The 20,702-nt window shown below is 41.3% G+C and overlaps 1 protein-coding gene across 1 annotated transcript; it reads right to left on the reverse strand.

The window, feature by feature from the left end:
* Positions 1–18,215: 18,215 nt before the first annotated feature.
* LOC141419645 (melanoma-associated antigen 8-like) lies at positions 18,216–19,961 on the reverse strand. Its single transcript, XM_074062816.1, has 2 exons — positions 19,853–19,961; positions 18,216–19,703 (listed from the first exon to the last, which is right to left on the reverse strand). Exon 2 carries the CDS (start codon positions 19,638–19,640, stop codon positions 18,675–18,677), a length of 966 nt encoding a protein of 321 aa, XP_073918917.1. The 5' UTR covers positions 19,641–19,703; positions 19,853–19,961; the 3' UTR covers positions 18,216–18,674.
* Between the last annotated feature and the right edge of the window lie 741 nt (positions 19,962–20,702).

Below are 20,702 nucleotides of genomic sequence, written 5' to 3' on the forward strand. Positions count from 1 at the left end.
ACATAGCACATGTCCCAGCAGTCCTACTGGACAGGCCTTATCAGCCTTGCTTCACAGATGAAGAGCCTGATGATGACAGTATGGGGAATTTCTCTACATAACTGGCTAGTCAGTTACAGGGGGAGAGGAGACCTGGGTCTAAATTCATCTGGAGCCCACGCTATTCCCACTCCTCCCAGTCCAAGGATGACCTTCTGACTCATAGTCCATTTCTCTTCTCAACACTGCATTATGTCCTTGGTGATAAAAAGAAGGAACCTGATGGAGGTCAATGTGCTAAAATAAGCAATAAAGAAGGCGACAGTGCAAATCAAACAATTTGTGCATTGGCTTCAGTTGGTTCCTTGAGACTGACTGTGCCCAGCTGTGGGTATTTCTGTCCAGTCCCAGCACTTCCAAGCACTACAACTCCTTCCCATTGGTCATCTCCCATGTTCCCTCCCTTCCAACTCTGCAACCTTGCCTGTCCCCAGTCCTTCCCTGTTGCCTCCTCTGGAGGCTGTAAGAATCACCTGTCTTCCCTGTTAAGGAGCATTGCTAGTCCCTACAGAAATCCCTAGGTTCACCCATAGCTCATCTTTTTTCCCTCTGATAGCCATGAATCCCTTGGCCAGAAAAGTTCATGCCCAACTGTAATTTTAGACACCTGTCCATCCCTACTTGGGATCAGCAAAGGTTTTGCCTTCCCAGTGGGTTGTGAGTAGACTCTGACTTGCCCAATCATTGACTGCCTCTGAAGGCAGAGGAGGATTTTTAAGGGCCTGTGGATATTCACTCTAGGATCTTAATTAGCTTCTTGTTTCAAACTGATAACTGGACACAGAAAGGATGCATGGGCTTGTTTAGGTGGTCAGAACCTGGAGGCCCTCATAAGTGGGAGATGAGTAGCAACCATCCACTGAAGCTGAAGTACTGAAGACCAATGGTAATAGTACTTTTGTGCTGAGCACCTACTATGAAACAGTTTGTGGAAGACAGTGCAAGCACCCATTCATTCCCTCGCCTCCTCTCCTCCCTGGGTGAGGGGAAAACTGCTGTCTGCTGTAGTTAGGAAGGGGCATGTGACTTTTCCTTGTGACTGAATATGAGTGGAAGTGCTGCTTGTCATTTGAGAGCCAGTTTGCATTTCCAGGCTTCCTCCCTCTTTCAATAGCAAACGTGGCAGCTCCATGTTCACGTGATGGAAGCAGCCTGGATATGGGCACCTGAGAACAGAGCCACTGCCAAACCACATTCAAGTCCATGTGTCCCCAAAATGATCTTTTATTGTGTTAAACCACTCAAATTCAGGTTTCATGTTTTATCAGCTAACAGTTACTTTAACTTATAATAGCTACTATTCATGTTGTAAAGCTTATTTAAATATTTAGGCAGCAAAAATAGTAGTGCATTTATTCTTGTTGGAAAAAAAATCTAATAATTTAAATGTACCATAATTCCTCCTTTTCAAAATTCACTCATAATTCATCCTTCTCATCTAAGAGCATTACAATAATGAATCTGGTGTGCATTATTTTAAAGGTGACTTTGAACTTTTTTCATACACAGATATCCTATAAAATATATGGATCACTTAACATATACAGATCATGGTGTTCCTATGGATCTTAAACTTGCCGTTAAAACTTAATAAAATGGATGCAGATCTTTTCACGAAAGCACATGTAATCATTGTCTCAATTCTGCAACCACTCTCTAAAATTCGAGATGATTCATGTGCCACAATTAATCAAGCCATTCTTTTCCTGATGGACTCATAAGTTCTTCCCCATTTGCTGTTCTGGTTATTAGAACTGAAATAATCTGAATTTGAACATGAATTTTTGTGTAAATGTAAAGGGCTGGCCCAAGGCGCAGGCATCTTTTTTACTAAGAAGACAATATGGACACTGGGTTAAAGTGAAACTATGATGAATAATTTAACTTTTTATAAATATTACTAACATTTTATCACCAAAAATGCTATCCTAGTTTACATTGTCATAAAAATCACAGATGATTTTAAATTCTAACATGTCAATGGGGTATTTCTTCTTTGCTTTGGAAGTACTTTATATACATGCATGAAAATAGAATAATGAGAACAGTGAAAATTTGTTTGGGGGGAAGAAATAGTAATAGAGTGGGAAAATTTGATCAAAGTATATTCTATGCATGTATGGGCATATCACAAATAAAAACATTTGTATAATTAATATATGCCAGTAAAATATCACATTGTACCTTAGAAAGATGTGAAGTTATCTGTCAATTAAAATAAATAAATATGAGATAAAAACACCCTCAAAGAAGATTCTGTAAAAATGTCCAGAAAGTAAGGAAGGAGAGTAGACAGGACACCATCAGGGAGTAAGGGATAGGGGGAGGATTCAGGGGAAAACAATGGCCAGCTTTCATGAAAAAAGCCACATACAATATTAATTCAGAGAGCCCATGCAGCTGGCAGGCAGAGCTGTGGATCTACTACTTAGCACTCTGGGGAAGGGAGCAGAGGAAGAGATGGAAGGAGAGGAGGAAGTCCATGAATAGGGTTTGAGAATTCTGGGAATTATCGCCATCTCCTGGAACTTTCAATGAAGTCTAAGTGGACAGGCCTGTTGGCTGCATACATTAAAGGCATACCAGACTCCTCACCCTCCGTTAGGACTCCACTACCTATATCAGGAAAATCATAGCTGTCTCCAAGAATCATTCTGGGTGAGCTATACCTCTTGACCATTTTAGTGATTCAGAGCACCCTGACCAGTGTCCCAGGGCTGGAAGATTTCCTGGTGCCTACCGGGGGCTAGTATTTTAGTGTGTTCATCTATTGTAACCCCTCCTAACCCACTGTGTTAAGGAGCAGGATGATGACTGATGACTGACAGCTTATAAGGGCCAAGAATACCAATGAGCAGTGCAGGGTAGTGGTCAACTGCATGGAGTGGGACACAAGGTAGAATGCACAGTCTAATTACTTCAACCTCTTCAAATGAAGGGGTGGGTGTGGTCATGCCTTGCAAAATTATCCAGGCGGTGTTCTTGCCTCACATTGCCTCCTATGGTTCCTGAGTTCTTAGCCCAAAGGTGCAGGTGTCTGGTGGCTATGAGTGCTGGCCTACGTTGTCTGCCGATTCTGCTTGGGGTAAAGGGCTGCCCCAAGGTGAAGACATTTGCATGGTCGATGGAAATCCAAGGGATATGGCATACACTTCTTCGTTAAACTGGTGGGAATGAACAGAGTGCAATGCAGAAAGCATGGTGTGCCCCATGTTGAGAACATCCATAGCTCTAAGATGGTGTTTGGGTCTGAACAGGAGACGTTCACAAGGTCACTCACGGTGCTAACTTCCCATGGGAATTCTGAAGGTAAGTGTGCACAGTTAAAATGAACTGTGAGTTCCTTCTTGGAGGCAGAAGACCCAGCTGGGAGCAAGTTCCATATTGTTTTGAGAGAGAAAAGTGTCATTTATTTTGGTTATACTTTATTTGAGGTACTGTACAGACATTAATATTAGTTTTTATATAACTGTGCCTAAGAGGATAGAGCTAGTATAAACCAGAGTCTAATATAAATAGAAGTAGTCTGAAACCTATACCAATGCTCTTTTTCAACATAGCATATATTAATGAATTAAACAATTTCCTTCAGTAATTAAGACCATTAAATCCTCCATGCATAACAAGACCATACCTGATGCCTTTCTTCCTCATTACTAAGTTATCATCCTTTATACTAATGTACAATGAGGAAGTATTTACATGTCACTGTCCTCATGAAGGGGGAGAACTTTTCTAGGTATTTGAATATATTTAAAGATGAAAGTGATTCAGCTCTGTCCTGTCAATTTCTGAATGTTCACAATTCAGTTCAAGTGTGCAGCATAGCCTCATCCATGCACTGAATGTCAGAGAAGTTTTTGATCTGAGCAGTAATTCTGACAGAGACTTGGGCTCCATATTTTGAATCCGTGAATGGAACCCTCTGGTGACCTCCCAAACACACCCATGCCCTAACCCTGGAACCTGTGAACATGGCCTTATTATGGCAAAATGGAGTTTCTGAAAGTGATTAAGGATAGTCAGACGATGGAGATTTTTCTGTGTTATGTGAGTGAGACCTACATGTAATCATGAGACTCCTTAAAAGAGGGATATAGTGAAAGATTTAAAACAGAATGGCATTGTGGCCATAAAAGCAAAGATTTATGCCCAGGAACGCAGGCACCTTTGGAAGCTGAAAGGAGCCAGTAATACTATGCGTGTGTGTGTGTGTGTGTGCATGCGTATGCGTGTGTGTGCGTGTGTATGTGTTGGTGCTGGGATGGAACCCGGGGCTTCACACATGCTGGGCAAGCACTCTACCACTGAGCCAGACCCCTAGTCCCAGTTCTGCCAATTTTAACACTGTATAACTCATTTGTACTTCTGGACTCTAGTATTGTGAGAGAATAAATTTGTGCTGTTTTAAAGTGTTTGTGAGAATGTGGAGAAAAGGAAATCCTTGCACACTGTTAGTGGGAATATAAATTAGTACAGCCATTGTGAAAAATGGTATAGAAGGGGAAGTTCCTCAAAAAATTAAACGTAGAACTATATGCTCCAGAAGTCCCACTACTGAGTACATATTCAAGGGAAAAGATACCTTCACTCCGACAGCATTATTCACGTCAGTCAATAAATGGAAACAACATGTCTCTTAACTAATTAAGAGATAAAGAAAATATGGTAAATATACAGTGTGGAATATTAGTCATGAAAGAATGAAATCCTGTCATTTGCAACAGCATGGGTGGAATGGTAGGTGATTACATTAAGTGAAAGAAGCCAGGCACAGAAAGACAATCACTCATAGGCAGAATCTAAAAATGTTCATCTCATAGAAGTTGAGAGTAGAATGGTGGGTACCAGAGGCAGGGGAGAGTAGGGGGAGGGAAAGGAGAAAGGTTGCTCAGTGAGGGCTAAGTTATGGTTATGAGAAATAAATTCTGGTGCTCTGTTGCACAGTAGGTGACTACAGATAGTAATGATGTGATGCATTTTTAAAAAACTTGAAGAAAGGATTTTGAGTGTTGTCACCATAAATAATAAAAGTTTGAGGAGATGCATTTACCCTGATTTGAACATTACACAACATATACATTTATTGAAGTACCACATGGTACACCATGGATAAATAAAACTTGTATGTATCAGTTTAAAAATTCTCAAAATGTGCTGTTTGAAGCCAGGGTAGTTTTGGTAAGCCTGTTATAGTGAGAAAAGGAAAACTAGTACAATCTATTGAAGATATGTGGCTTAATTCCCTTGAAAAACACAAGGAGAAGTAAATTTTTGTATGAGTTTCTCATTCAACAAAGTAGAGTGATCTTGGGTCTGGAGTTCACATCATTACACTGTGCTTTTTAAATGCATTTTAAATGATGAGTGCTATTTACATGCCTGGATCTAGGTTTGGTGCTGTGTGCCTGTAGTTTCAACTCCTCAGAGGCTAAGGCAGAAGGATTGCTCGAGCCCACGAGTATATTGAGGCCAAACTGGGCAACACAGTGACAACCCACTTCAAAAAATGCATATGTGGGCTCCACTGTGCTAGGGCCTCAGCTATAAGAAGGAAAATAGTGAGAAAAGGAAACTCAGAATAGACAGACATGTGAAAACCAATAGTGTATTTCCATCTCTCTCCTGTTGGCCTTTCACTATTGTTTCATATATTTTATTCCTATGTTATGTACACAACTCTACATTGTTACTACTGTTACTTTCAACCATTCGTTTTTAATCCCGTTTACATACCAAGGAAGTCATCTGTATACTTACCTATATCATTGCAATTCTCAGTGCTCTTCATTCCTTTGTGTGCCTTCAAATTTCTACCTGGTATCGTTTCTTCCGAGAGGTCTTCTTCAACATTTGTTTTAACACACCTCTGTAGGTATTTGATTCTAAAGAATACTTCATTTCATCTTGGTTTGAAATATACTTACACTGAGTAGACAGTTGTAGACTCATAACCTTATTTTTCTGTCAGTACTTTCAAGATATTACTCCTCTAGTCTCTGGCCTTCATTGTTTTTGACAAGACATACGCTGTCATCTTTATTCTCCTATATAGGTAATGTATTTTGTCCCTCTGGTCACTTTTAAGATTTTCTCTTTATCACTCATCTTAAGCAATTTAATTATTAGATATCATGTACTTTTCTTCACTTTCTTTTTCCTTAGGGTGCTTTTAGCCTCTTGGATCTGTACATTTATAGTTTTCATTAAATTTGGATAATTTTCATTCAGGAATTCAAATGTTTTTACCTCCTATATTTCCTCCCCTGTGGAGGGGTCTTCAAATGCATCTCTATTAGGCCTCTTGAAATTGCTTCAGAGCTCACTAATGATTATTCATTATTTTCGATGGACGTTTTTCTTTCTGTGTTATGTTTTGGCAGTTTTTTATTGCTATATCTTCAAGTTCACTAATCTTTTTTCTGTCATGTCTAATCTGCCATTGTCATGCACCATTATATTTTTCCAACTCAGAAATTGTAATTTTCATATTTCAGAGATTATTTCAGGTCTCTTTTAAATTGTCCATTCTCCATTTTACATTTTATTAATATTTTTATTTCTTGAACATATGTATCAACTTTGATAACTGTTTTATTGCCTTTTATTGTCCTAATCTGTGATAGCAATTGATTTTTCTTTCAATTATTCATCCTATCATCCTGTTTTCTTAGAATGACTGATAATTTTGTCTGCATGCCAAACCCTGTGAATTTTGCCTTGTTTGAGTGTAGGATATTTTTTATCTCTACAAATAAATATTCTTAAGCTTTGTCCTGGGACATAGTTAAGTTATTTAAAAGCAGAATGATCCTTTTGAGTCTTGCTTTAAGGTTTTTTATGTGAGAATCAGAGAGTAGTGTTTGCCCTACAGTCAATATTTCTTTGCCACTAAGACAAAATCCTCTTGAGCACTCTAATCCAGTGCCCTATCAATTATGAGGTATTGTGCTTTGCCTTATGGGAACAGGAGCTATCTTCCACCTTCTGTGAGCTCAGGAGATTTCTGTACACACCTTTTCTTTTCCAAGGGTCTGTACTGCAAGTTCTAGTCATCTTAACCTTCCTGGACTCCCAGTGCCATGTCCCCCACTCAAGGTAAGTCAGCCTTTTCCTCAGTGCACTGTGAGCTGCAATTTATCTTCAGGCAATAAGCTGGAGGTAATTGCAGGGACTGCCTCATTTACTTTCCATCTATCAGAAATCACAACCATCCTTTCTTTGCCTAATATCCAATAAATTGAAATGCGTTGTTTCATATGTTTTGTCAGGTTTTTTTTTAGTTGCTTAAGGTACACATACACATTTGGTTCCTATTACTTCATTTGGGGAAAAAGTAGAATTCCTAAGCTTAAAATTAAAAACCTAATTTCATGCATAAAAATGCCACAGCATTTAAAATTTGTTCAAATGAAAATCATGAACGAAAGACTATGGTATGGTAGGTGCTCTTATGTACGTTCACAGAGACATGTTTAGAACTGGGATAAGATGCAGCAGAAAAGCAACAAAGCTTTGATTTCTTACTTACGCATTCAATGTTTTTCAAAACTTCTGAAACATATGAATTACCTTCACATTTACAAAATATTATATTTTAGAATGTAATTCAGACTACCAAAACTAATGTTTTGTTTCGATGGTTTCTTTACAATACAGATCAGCCTCTTGCTTGATTCTATTTAGCCTCTGGTGTGTACCTAGAAAGTAATAAGTACTTTGAAATACAATCAGTAAGCTGTAGTCACCCAACTTTTTCCAGACTTTGACATAAAGTGCTGCATAGGTAACATTCTACTTTGCTTTTAAAGCCTTCCCTCTAGAAAAAAGTATTATCTTTCTAAAGGGAAGTTATATTTGTATTTAAACCATATTCTACACAACATGATTGGATCCAGTATTTCTAGAAAGGACTGTATGTATGTTATTTATGTCTCCTTTCTAAGTTCATAATCAGCAAATAATTTTTTAAATGAGCTTCAGTCATTACTGCCATTAATTCTTAGTAATGCCTGTTATTTAAATAGTCCTTGATTTTTAATAAGAACAAAATGATGTTTTCAAAGGAATGATCAGCACTTTCCTTCAAAATGATTATACAATAGTCTCTTAGTACACAGTTATCTTTCAGAAAGTCAATACCATGTTAAAAGAACCTTAATTCTTGATTTTGCTCATATTTATTCTGTACTATCAGTTGTGTTGATCTCACATTTGTAAATTCTGCAATCATAATTTCTTCATTTTAACATTTTCATTCCTACACTGTCCTAACAAAGTCGTTAACTGTCTCTCTCACATTGGTATAATTTCATATTGGTTTTGTGCCTCAGGAATTTTCTCATTACCATATTACTCTGGTTTTTTCCTTTTTAGAGCTACATACCCTTTTTATTTCTATAAGTTCTGTATTTTTGTTCATACACTTTAAAAATAATTCATAAATACCCAAGTTTCACAAAATTATTTTGTTTTGATATATTCTCTGATATAAAATACATGTACCTAATTAATTTTTCACAATGGAATAATCACACAACATTTTTGTTTTTCTCCTTTTAAAATATGGATTCAAACATCATTTTATATTCAGTCAACATTTTCTCCTTGTAGAATAAAAACTGTGTCTTATCTTTCTGTGTTCTGATCTTGTTTCTTTTATGTATATTTGCTATATAACTAAGTGATTTGTTGGCTGTTTCACAACAATTAAACATCACTACTACAACATAAAATATTTATTGATCTTAGAGTTATATTACATGCTATGTCATCTTTGCCCTTCCTAAAAACTCCTATACCATCTGTCACTTGCTTTGTATGTACTGCTTCCTATACTTTTATCTCTATTCTAAAGTCATTGCTTCTCAACAACCTTTCTCTTTTTAAAGTCTCCCACCTGATATTGGATATTTCCATTTATCTGATCTTTTCAAAGAACTAGTTTTTGGTTCCAATGATCTTGTTTATTTTTTTCTAATTTAAAATTTTCATGAATTTCTATTCTTACCTATATTAATCCCAGTCATTTGCCTTGCCTTGGATATGGTTTACATTTCTTTTTATAGTTCCATAAAGTGGAAGCTAAGAATATTGATTTAAATCTCTTATTTCCTTCTAATACAAGCATATAATAAGATAAATTTCTCTTTAAGTACACCTTTGGCTGAATCCCACAATTTCTGCAACATTGTATTTTTCTTTTTATTTATTTTGGCATTAATCTTGGTATTTGTTCCATCCAGGATCCCAGCCTATGTGATGGTGCTGCCCACATTCATCTCTCAGGCAATTCTCTCTGAAAATGCCCTCACAGACACACCCACAGTTGTGATTTAGTAATATCCTAGGCACTTCTCAATCCAGTCAAGTTAACAGTAAGATTAACCATCACAAGTCCACTTCTTGTCAACTTGACATCCAAATACATCTCATTAAGCCAAAAGGTTCATGACCATCTCATAATGTAAAATTAATCCAGTTCATCCCCAAGAGGTCAAATAGTGTTAATAGTTTCAACATTGCTCAAAAGTCCAAGTTTAATGTCTCTTCTGAGAGTCAAGGCAAACTCTCAGTTGTGGGCCCTTATTAAAAAAAATAAGCTACAAATCTTCAACATCCAATGACTCCACTGGTACAGACTAAAACATCCCACTGCAAAAGGGAGGAATGAGGGGACAGAAAGAAATGATCATTGCCAGTGGAGTAGCTCAAGTGGTAGCAAGCCTGCCTAACAAGCATGAGGCCCCAGTGCTGGTAAAAAAAAAAAAAAAAAAAAAAAAAAACCGGCAAAAACAAGATCAAAACTCAGCAAGGCAAACATTGAATCATAAACCATGTAGGTCCATCCATGTCTGGCATCCAGGATATGTGGTGACATGATTTGAGCTCTTGAGGGTTTGAACAACCTTGTCCCATGGCCTTGCTGTTTGCAGCCCATGTAGCTTCTCTTGGGCTAGCTCTGCTTGTTGCCCGTGGTTTTCCTTGGCAGATGTCCTGCATTTCTGACTTCCCTAACTTCTTAGGGTCACCATTCTATCTTCAGTTTCATTCTCACAGTTTCACATATCACCCTCTAAGGAGCTTCCTGAAGGAACACAGTCATGCTACACAGTGCCTGGTCTCCCAGACTTTTCCTTAAAATCTGGGTGGAAGCCCCCATGACTTTAAAATTCGTGCATTCTACATGCCTGCAAAGCCAGCATCACATAAACACCACCAAGGTCTGCCTCCAGCTGGAGAAGTGGCTGAGGTCCCTTAGACCATAGCCAAATCAGCTTCTGAGTGCATAGGTGAATGAGTATGGTTGAATGACTCCTGGGGAAACAACTTCCTAGGCAGCCTTATGCCAGCAGGATGCCCATGTGGCTCTCTCTTCCTAAAGGAATTTCTTTGAAATGAGTTTACATATTTACACCCTTGAGACTGAGAGGGTAGGGACTTGCTGGTCACTGAGATGGCTTCACAGCATCTTTTTTTTATAATCCTGATGCAACTGGCTTCTTTTCAGTGGCACTAATCTCTTTAACAACCACCCCTTCCCTGTCCCCAATTTGAAAGGTACTCCTTTTCTGACTGAACTGCACATTTTACAAATCTTTCTGCTCTGCTTTGGGCTACCAATTCTCACTATAAAACTGGGTAAAAGCAGCCAGCAATAACCACGCCTCACCCTGAATGCTGGTCTGCTTTGAAATTTCCTCCACCAGATTAATTAGTCCATTAACTTTTAAATTTAGCCCCACTCAAAAATCTTAGGACACAAATAAAATACAGACAAGTTCTTTGTCAGAATGTAGCATGCATGGGCTCGAGGACAATTCCTGACACAGTTCTTGTTAAAACCTGATGATCCCAGTCTTCACTCTCCCCATTTCTATCACACTCTGGTCTTCTGAGCTCCCACAAGAATCACCCATTATGCTTTGCTTACAGCATTCTGGACTTTCTTTAGCCCACGTCTCCAAACTTTTCCAAACTCCTCTCACAAGCCAGTTGCTAAGAGTTCAGAACCACACTGTTAGGAACCACAGTAATGACCCCATTCTCAGTACAAATTTCTGTGTTAATAAACTTTTCAACTCTGTGATAAAATACCTGAGCAAAACAACTTAAGGGAGGAAAGCTTTGTTTTAGTTAATGATTTCTGAGGTTTCAGTTCATCATAGCAGGGAGGCTATGGAAAAGAGCAGCTCACATCACGGTGAACAGAAAGCAGAGAGAGAATGCTTGTAGTATCTGGTTCTCTCTTTTATTCTGTGCAGGCCCCCAGGCTATGGGATGATGTCGCCTACCTTGAGGGCAAGTCTTACCTAGTCCTCTCTAGAAACACACTCACAGACACACCCAGAGATGTGCTTCTCCAATCTCCTAGGCACCTCCCAAAACAATCAAGTTGACAGTGAGAATTAACCATCTTCCAAATATTTGGGGAATTACAGATAGCTTTTATTAAATTTTTTAGTCCCACTCTGTTTTGCACTGTTATTGCAGAATGCCACAGAGTGGCTAATTTGTAGTGAACAAAATGTATTGGCCTACAGTTCTGGTGGCCAGGAAACCCCAAATCAAGAAGCCAGCATCTGGTCAAGGCATTCTTGCTGCCTCATTCCATGGCAGAAGGGCACAGAGAGGGCAAGAGAGACCAATGGATCAAACTTGCACCCTCAAGAGCAGTTATAGTGGGCATTAATCCATTTATGACAATGGAGCCCTCATGACCTAAGTACCTCCCACCATATCCCACCTCCCAACTCTGTTGTATTGGATATTAAGTTTCTGGAATCTGCTTCTTGTATGTTCAAACCATAGCACATACTTTGACTTCAACACTGTTAATGTTCAAGAGCTATTTTATCACCTATTTTGGTTAATATTCCATATGCGCTTGAAAATATACATCCTGTTGAGTACTGTGTCCTCTAAATGCTATCTAGATTAAGTTGGCTAATAGTGCCCTAAGAAACCTTCTGTACTTGCAAATGTTCTCTATCATTTCCTCAGAAAAGAGTGTTACAGTCTCCAAATATAACTATAAATTTGACTCTCTTTTTTTCCTATTCTTAAGTTCTGCTTTTAGGAGCACAAACATCAGTGTATTGTGCTCTTGATGGATTGATTCTCTTGTGATATATACTGTCCACTCTGACAAAGTGTCTATTGACATCTCTTTTGCTATTTCTATCTCTGCTTTTATGAACTTGACTGATATTTTCTTTTTTTCTCCATGGAACTGAGGTTTGAACTCAGGGCCTCACACTTCCTAAGCAGGTACTCTTTATAGCTGATTTTAGCACATAGACTTCCATCAGGGTCCTTTTTTTAATCACCAAGGACATAATGGAGTGTTGAGAAGAGAAATGGACTATGAGTCAAAAGGTCTAACTTGGACTGGGAGGAGTGGGAATAGTGTGGGCTCCAGATGAATTCAGACCCAGGTCTCCTCTCCCTCTGTAGCTGACTAGCCAGTTATGCAGGAAAATGCCTCATACTGTGATCCTCAGGCTCTTCATCTGTGAAGCAAGGCTGATAAGGCCTGTCCAGTAGGACTGCTGGGACATGTGCTATGTATGTAAAGCCCCTGGGGCAGTGCCTTATGGGTGCTGGAACTGTAGTGAATGGCAGTGGCTGTTATTTCTAACTGTATTGAATCCCAGCCCCTCCCACTGGAATGTTCATTTGGTCATTGTTCTCCAGGACAACAGAGAATATGCAGCTCAGTGATCCATGGAATAAGGTAATCACCCCAAATGAAATATCAAGAATAAAATTCAGTAAATGTTCCTGCTAAGAGGACACATTGGAAAATCTGTGTGTGAAGGACTCTTCCTGGCTGGGAAGCTCCTAGAATCTGAGGAACATTTGTGAAAATTGGAATCAATAAGAAGTTACTATTATTTTGAGATAGATGCCCAACCTAACTGCCTGTGATCACTTGACTGGTCAGTTCAACATCTAGGGAAGTTTGCTGACCAGTTTCTTAGCAGGATGGAGAAGGCCTTTCTGAATTTGGCTCTCACGCACACACTATGCTTTCTACCAACCGTTTACCTGAGACTTCTCATCACCACCCAAACTTGCGTGCATTTTGCACAAGCTTTTCACTCTGATAGGAATGTCTTTCAATTTCTTAACCTAGTGCCCTTCAACTCAGGTTTAAAGATGCATCTGAATGTCTACCTCCTCTTTCCAAAACACCTAGGCAATTTAGTCCTTGTAATGTGTCCGCTCTATCTCTTCATTGTGCTCATGTGCAATATCACTGCCTAGTCTCTTGTGAGGAGGGACTACATCTTCTTCCTCCCTGAATCCTTGGTCTTCGTTCCCCACTCCCACTCCAGTGCCTCATATAATACTTGTGCACGGGGGATGCTCAGTGATGAGGGGAAACTGAGGAATGAAGGAATTCCTTTTTGGAGAAACCCTGTTGTGAGTGAGTGTGGCTCCATGACCAGCAGCATCAGGACACCTGGGAGCTCTTAGACCCCATCCCAGATCTGCGTCAGAAATGGCATTAAACAAGATCCCCAGGTATTTCTTCTAGTGACTAAAGTGGGAGAAGCACTGTGGGAGTTGACAGAGGAGAGTAAAAATCGAAAGAGGGTATTAAAGATATTCTGTCTGTCACAGGAACAGACTAAAGAAAAGGTTCAAATGGAATGCCAGGGCTGTTCAGAGTAGTCTGGAGAGCAGGTGGTTGACTGGTTCCCCATGGACCTCAGAGGGCTCCAGAGCATCTTTGCCCCATTACCACTAAGCAAGGGGTGCCAGGGTTGTGAGGTTCCACAGATAGTGTGCAGCCATACGGCAACAGCGATGACTACTCCTTGGCTGAAGCTGTGACTCAGGCCAGCTTGCTACATCATTAAGCTATCATGTGCCAGAACCTGACATTTGACCTTCTTTGTCCCAGCCTTCTCCAAGTAATTAAGAAAACAAATTGTTTCCGTTGAACACTCAGGTCTGTGTTAATTTTGTCAGTCTCCTTTATTCTATATGTACATGTAGAATAAATGAACTACATCATAAACATATATATGGTGAGAGAGAAATAGAACCAATTTTAGTCCAATTAATGCCATTGCACATATGAAATGCCCTATAGTGCATTTCATATTCCTCTTACTAAGGAATTGTAAAGTATACTATGTTCCAAAGCATACAGATCTCTCCGTTGGTCCAAGAAACAAAAGTATCTTCTTACTAATTAGTCATTTGTAGTGCTTTCTTTCATTTGAAAGTGCTCCATCTTATTCTTCTGGCTCCCAATTTTATTATTCCTTCCCCATCTTAAAAAGAGTTGGAAATTCTAAGCCTATTCACATACTCCCTACACTCCTGCTGCCAAATATTACCTCCAAGGAGCTGTCATGTATTGTCAGTGGTGCAAACAGATGTGGAACACGGTCTAAAAGCTCAGATGCTGAAGACCCAGGTAAGCTATCATCAGCAGACCTCAAAGGACATCGCCTGATCACTGCTCCGACACTTTGAACTCTCTCATACCTTTTCTGCTACTTCACTTCTCGTTGATTTCAGATAGACCTACAGTCCTGAGATGCATTCTTTTAGTCCCAGTCCAGCAGCTTCCTTCAAGCCTTCCTTTATCCCTCCCAAGCCAGGCTCTCATTCCTGGTGGATCAGTGAGGCTTGGTTGATCTTGGTGGATCAACTCTGTCTGCAGGACCCTTCATTACTTCGTACTCATTTCTCTGCATCCACTCAACACAACCACAATCCTGGATGGACCAATAACCCACAATATAATTTCTTTGGTTTTACAATCTACCCTCATCCCAGCTGGGGAAAATCAATCAACCATGATTGGCCTCATTATTAAATCAGGGTTCATCCTCAGTTGAATAGTCATTGATACCAGGGAACCATTTTCGCTGGTCATAGTGATCTACTTCCCCAGTTGTCATGCAGCAGATAGAGTTGGAAGTTAAGCTCTGAGAGTCAAGCTCAAAAACGTCTGATATGATTGCTAAGAAGCTATCCAGAAAAACCCTGATAATGTTTATTCACTAATCACTAATTCAAACCTTTTCTGCTTTCCTCAACCTTCCAAATCAACTGTCATCCTTAATGCCTACAGAAAACAAAGTTGCCGTGCTTCTTGACAAAATTCAGGCCATCAGTAGCTGCACTTGTCTTGGGGAAAAGGCTATCAGCATGTACTAAGTTGCAGTAAGATAGGAGTAAGAAGTTTTGGCGGGCTATTGCTTAGTAGGGGAACTATAGAGAACAATTACACAGTACACTTCAGAAGGCTGGAAGAAAGGATTTTGAAAGCTTTCACCATAAAGAAGTGATCAGCGAGCGAGCAGGTAGATATGTTGTGACTTGATTTAAACAGTGTGCAATGCAGGTATGCATTCAATATTATGGGGTAGCCATTAATATACACGATTTCAATGTTTTCTCAATCAGTCAAAAGTTAGAAGCAAGAAATTACATCCCTCATTCTACTGACGGTGACCCCTTATTAATTTATGAAGTCTTCTCTGACCACTTTACCTTCACCCTCAGTGATGTGTCTCCTCCTGTTCACATAAGCACATTTCCAATTCTTCACACACCTATTGCCTTTCTCTGTCTTCTCATCTCTCTCTCGCTCTCTCTCAAATTTTCTCTAATATCTTCCTCATTAGCCTTGAGTCTTTAAAGTCATAAATATATGGCCTAAGTTTTTCTCTTTATCCAGCTTTACTGAAGCAAAATTGGTATGCAAAAAATAAATACTGTACACAGCATATACAATTTTGTGAGTTTGGACATATATCTACATTTTTGTTACCATCATGACTCCTCTTATGATCCTTTATCCTTCAGCAATCATTGATTGCATCCTTCCCCTTCTCCCTCCACCATCAGACTTCTGGAAAGATGTATGTGTGCTCACGGTTTCCACCACTTGTCAATCTCCTACTTACTTATTAATTTCCTCCATTATTCTGGCCTCCACAGAAGCTACTTTTGTCTAGGTCATCAGTGACTTTCAGGTTGCTAAATCCACTATTAGTCTCAGTAGTCTTCTTACTGGGTACCTTGGTAGTATTGAATACTGCTGACCATTCTGTCCTTCAAAACTCTGCTCTTTACAATACTAGTTCTTTCTCACTACTTTTGGGGCTGTCACTTCTTTTACAATCTTCCAAATGGTAGGTACCCGGGGTCCCTTCTGAAGTCTCTAACCTTTATTCACTTCTAAACTGTAGAACCTCCTCCCCGACCCCTGCCAAACTTGTACCTATATAACAAACAATCCACTTGACATCTCTAACTGGACCTTCCACAGACATCTCCAACACAAGTTCAAAATGAACTTGCCATCTCACTCTTGTCCCCTCCCATGCAAATTAATACCCTACTTGTGTTTCTCACTTCAGCGATGATGACATCATCCTCACAGTCACCAAAGCCATGATTCTGGGGGTGTTCAAGTAGTTACCACACCCTGCCACTTTCCATTTTATTAGCATTTCTCAAATTGGCTCCTGGCTTTTATAAGCACTGCCAGTTTTCCTCTAGGCCCTTATCATTACTGCCTGTGACTATTAAAACAGCTTACACCACGAGAATCAACTTCAGGAGATATGGGTTACTGACTCTAGGAGACAGATTCCAGCATCAATGACAACTTGGAGTCTGTAGCTAACTTAAAAGTAGACAACTCTGATTCACAATTTTTCTGGTCGTGTTATTGATGTCAAATTGTGCTGCTGGATGTCATGGGAGTTTGGGCCATGTCTCCAGACTATTTCCAAAAGAGAAATTCTGCAAATAATGCATATAATAAAGGGAAATCTTTCTCTGTCATAGCATTTCATAGCTCCATTTCTCGTTTAATCTCGTTCTAACAATATCATTACTATTTTCTTCTCTTCTAAATCTAGTCAACGACTCCCTGAAACCCCAGAGCCAGAGCAAAGGAGTCCCAAAGACCTTGGCTCAGAGCATTGACATTTGGTCTCTGTCCCATGAAGCCCCACCTCCTGACTCTTCTTTCAGTGATTCTTCACAATAAGCCCTGTCCAGTAGGAATGCTGGGACATCTGTTGTGAATGTAAAGCCAGCTTGGGCAGTGCCTTACGTGTGCTGGAACTAGTGAAGGGCAGTGGCTGTTACTTCTCCCAGTAGTTGATCCCAGCCCCTCCCAAAGTGGAATGTTGTTCATGAGGTCATTGTTCTCCAGGACACTTCAGAGACGATGCACATCAGTGGTACAAGGACTAGGTAATCACCCCAAATGAAATACCATGAATAAAACTGAGTTAATGTTCATGTTAAGAGGACTCATTGGAGAATCTGGGTGTGAAGGACTCTTCCTGTAGGGGAAACTCCTAGAGTTGGAGTCAAGGACCAGCTCTTTCCTTCCCACCCAGAGGCTGTTTCCTCCAAAAACATTTTCATTCATTTCATCACCACCCCAAAATCTAGCGTTGCCTTGTAAATGGCAAATACAATCAAGATAACATATTAAAAAATCATTTAAATAGCCTGTTGTGACTCAAGCAGAACGCCACGTGGAAGCCAAGTGAGGCCACACCTCATGAGAGAACTACCCTTCTCTTAGGAAATCCCTGTAGACAATGGGGAAGATCAGCTACTTTTGGTGCCGTGTTTAGCAGCACCTCTCATATCTGCCCCAGGAGGTTGTTCCCCCTCTGCAATACCCAGCATGCAAAAGGAACTGCGCAGAGCAGTTTTCCACCCTCAGCCTAAGTCACAGCATCGAGGATCCTTCCATGGTCACCTTATAACCTCATTACACTCAAACCCCATGGAAGGAATTGTGGTTTCCTGAAGCCCCAGAACTGCCTTGGCTCAGGGCATTGACACTCACTCACTCTCGCCTGGGCCCCACCTATCCACACCTCCCTTATGGCTGAGGCTCCTAGACACTGCTGTTCTAAAGTAAGGGTGGTGGGCCTGGATGCCCTGGTCTACTAGTAACTTCACCACTACTCAAAGGCCTCCCAGAGAGCTGGGGTTCAATGGAAGTTTGAAGAATAAATGAGACAGTGAGTTGTGAAATTATTTATTAAGTTATAGTTTCATCTATATTCTCAGGTAGCCAAGCAAATCCAGGTAAATACACATATTATTTAACGTCACGAGGAAGACCAAAGAGAAAGCTAGAATTGATCTTACTTTCTCTTACTCTTCACGCTGTTTTGTGTTCTGTCCTTACTCACATCTAAGGAAATAGCCACACACTGCCATGTTACCCTGCTCCAAGTCACAAAACTACATGGGTTTCCCAGTTGGTTGAAAAATTAACAAGACTCCCTCTTAAACTATATTAACAGCAATAAATGTGTGACTACTGTCCTTCATAACCTTCCATTCTGAAGCTAAGTAAACCTTCCATTAAAAGGGACATCAGAAAACTTCCAAAGGAAACAAAGGTCAAGTTCAACGTTTCCCAAATAAACAGGAAGACAAAAATTTTTCTACAATATTATGCCCTCAGCCTACCTGGGGCTCCACTACTGAGAAGACTGACTTCTCTCTCCAAACACAAATGAACAATGAGCTTCATTTCACATGGGGCAGAAGAAGCTACTGAATGTGGCCCAGGCTACGGAACAATGTCACCTGGACCCACAGTGGTTCTTGCGGAGGACAATTCATGCTTGGGCCCCCTCTTCCTCATTTCTAGAAGCCCGATCATTCAGGGATTGGAGGAACCTAGGAACACGTCTACTGAACTTGGCCCAGTGTTTCAGGACGTCAATCCTGCTGGTTTCAGCATAGGCCCTTGGGCCCCACAGGAACTCATAGCAAGCAGGATCACTGTTGGGGACCTGGCGGTACTCTAAGTACTGCTCCTGCACAAAATCTTCAGTGATGAGCTTCCTGGGATTCCCATAGAAGTAGTGCTCCCTCCCAGCATAAACCCCCATCATACTCAGCCCTTCCCAGAAAACCTGTTCAGAGGCACAGTTGCCTTCCACAACGATGATACTCAGGGTGATGATCAGCAGGCCCGTCTTGGGCATGCCCTGCTTATCACTAAGCAACCCATCATATGTCAGCCCCAGGGAAGTGACAAGGATATAGGAGTGGCTGGAGGGGTCCACTTCCCTCATTTCAATGCCAAAGACCAGATGCAAGCAATCACAGGCTCTGCTGAAGACTGCAGGGAAGTAATCCTGGTGACTTCTCCTGACATAATCTAGCATCTCTGCCTTGGTGATTGGCTCCTTCATTTGATACTTGAGGAGCAGGGATGGCACCAAGGATATTGCTTCTCGCATTAAGGACTCAGGGCTTACCAGCCTGCTCCGGGGGACCAGACCTTCCCCTCCACGGCTTCTGGAGCCCTGGTTGAATTGGCTCCCTGGACTGGACACCGAGCTAGCGGGGGGACAGGTGGCTCTCTGAGGACTCTGGGGACAACACGGTGTCCCAGCAGGAGGCACATCTCTTGGAGTGACTGGTATCAGAAGAGTAGAGGAGAAACAAGGGTTGCCAGTATCCCCCTCCTCCTCAGCCACAGGGACCTGCGCATCCACCAGGCCCGGGGCCTCTCTTTGGGCCTGAGCATTCCCCTCCAGCTTAGGTTGCTGGCTCTTCTGACCATGAGGCATCATGACTTTCCTTGAGGACAGCAAGCAGGAGGGTGGGCAGGAGCTTGGGGATGGGGACTCACAGGCCTGGAGGAGAGAAGGAGCACGTGATTGTCCTCACTGAGAACTGCATCCTAATCCCCCTACACCCCATAGGTTTTCTTCTAGCTGGTGGAATGGGGAGGTGAGGGACTTAGGTCATGTGTGTTCGGTGAGGGGACTCCCTCTCTCCTCACCTTGACTCCTGGCAGATCCTGGACAGCTCCTTCTGATGATCAGGCTTGGCTCCCTCTCATGTCCTGGTGTCTCCTCTTACTCCAGGCCCTAAGCTCCCTGAGACCTGGGAGAGAAAAGATAATGAAGCTCATCTGGACACCCCTGCAGGCTGACAGAAGTAGCAGGGGTCAGGGGTCCTCCTGTCCTCAAAGTATTCATACTTACTCCTCACCAGACCTGTGCCCTTCCCCTCTGCTGACCTGTGCATCTATCTTGCAGGCCAATGCAACCATCTCCATGACCCTTAACCCATCTCTGAATAGGAAGGCAGGGGTGGCATCTCCTTCCCAGAGTCCTGCCTGGAGCCACCCTGGCCTGACAGGAATGATAGGTTTTTCATGTCTCAGATCAGGGGTCTTCTTGTTCCTCCAGGGTCCTGCTGGGACACTCCTCAGAAGCCACACTCCTAAGAATAAGGCCCTCTCCTCCCTCATATCTCAGAGGCAGAAGGGAAGGGGCCCTGCATCTGGCCTCTCTGGCCATTGCTAAAATGAGGATAGAGGTCCCCCTTTGATCTGGAGTGCAAAGTTTCTTCATTCGTCCCTTTGAGTTCTCCCCTTGAGCCCAGGCATGATCCCAACCCTCTAAAGACCTGTGTCCCTCTCCCTCAGATTGTTGAGTTGGCTTGTAGGCCATGACTCTGCTTGAAAGCAGGGGTAGGGCTGGAACCCATGTGTCCTGTGTGCCGGGACCCTCAGTTCTGCCTTGTCTCTTGACAGTACCTGGGCCCTTTCTCACTCTCCTGAGGCACTATTCTTTCTGCCAAAGCCTTAACCTCTCAGACCCGAATACAGATGTTAGAAATCACCT

The sequence above is a fragment of the Castor canadensis genome, chromosome X, assembly GCF_047511655.1.
Source record: "Castor canadensis chromosome X, mCasCan1.hap1v2, whole genome shotgun sequence".
Lineage (NCBI taxonomy): Eukaryota > Metazoa > Chordata > Mammalia > Rodentia > Castoridae > Castor > Castor canadensis.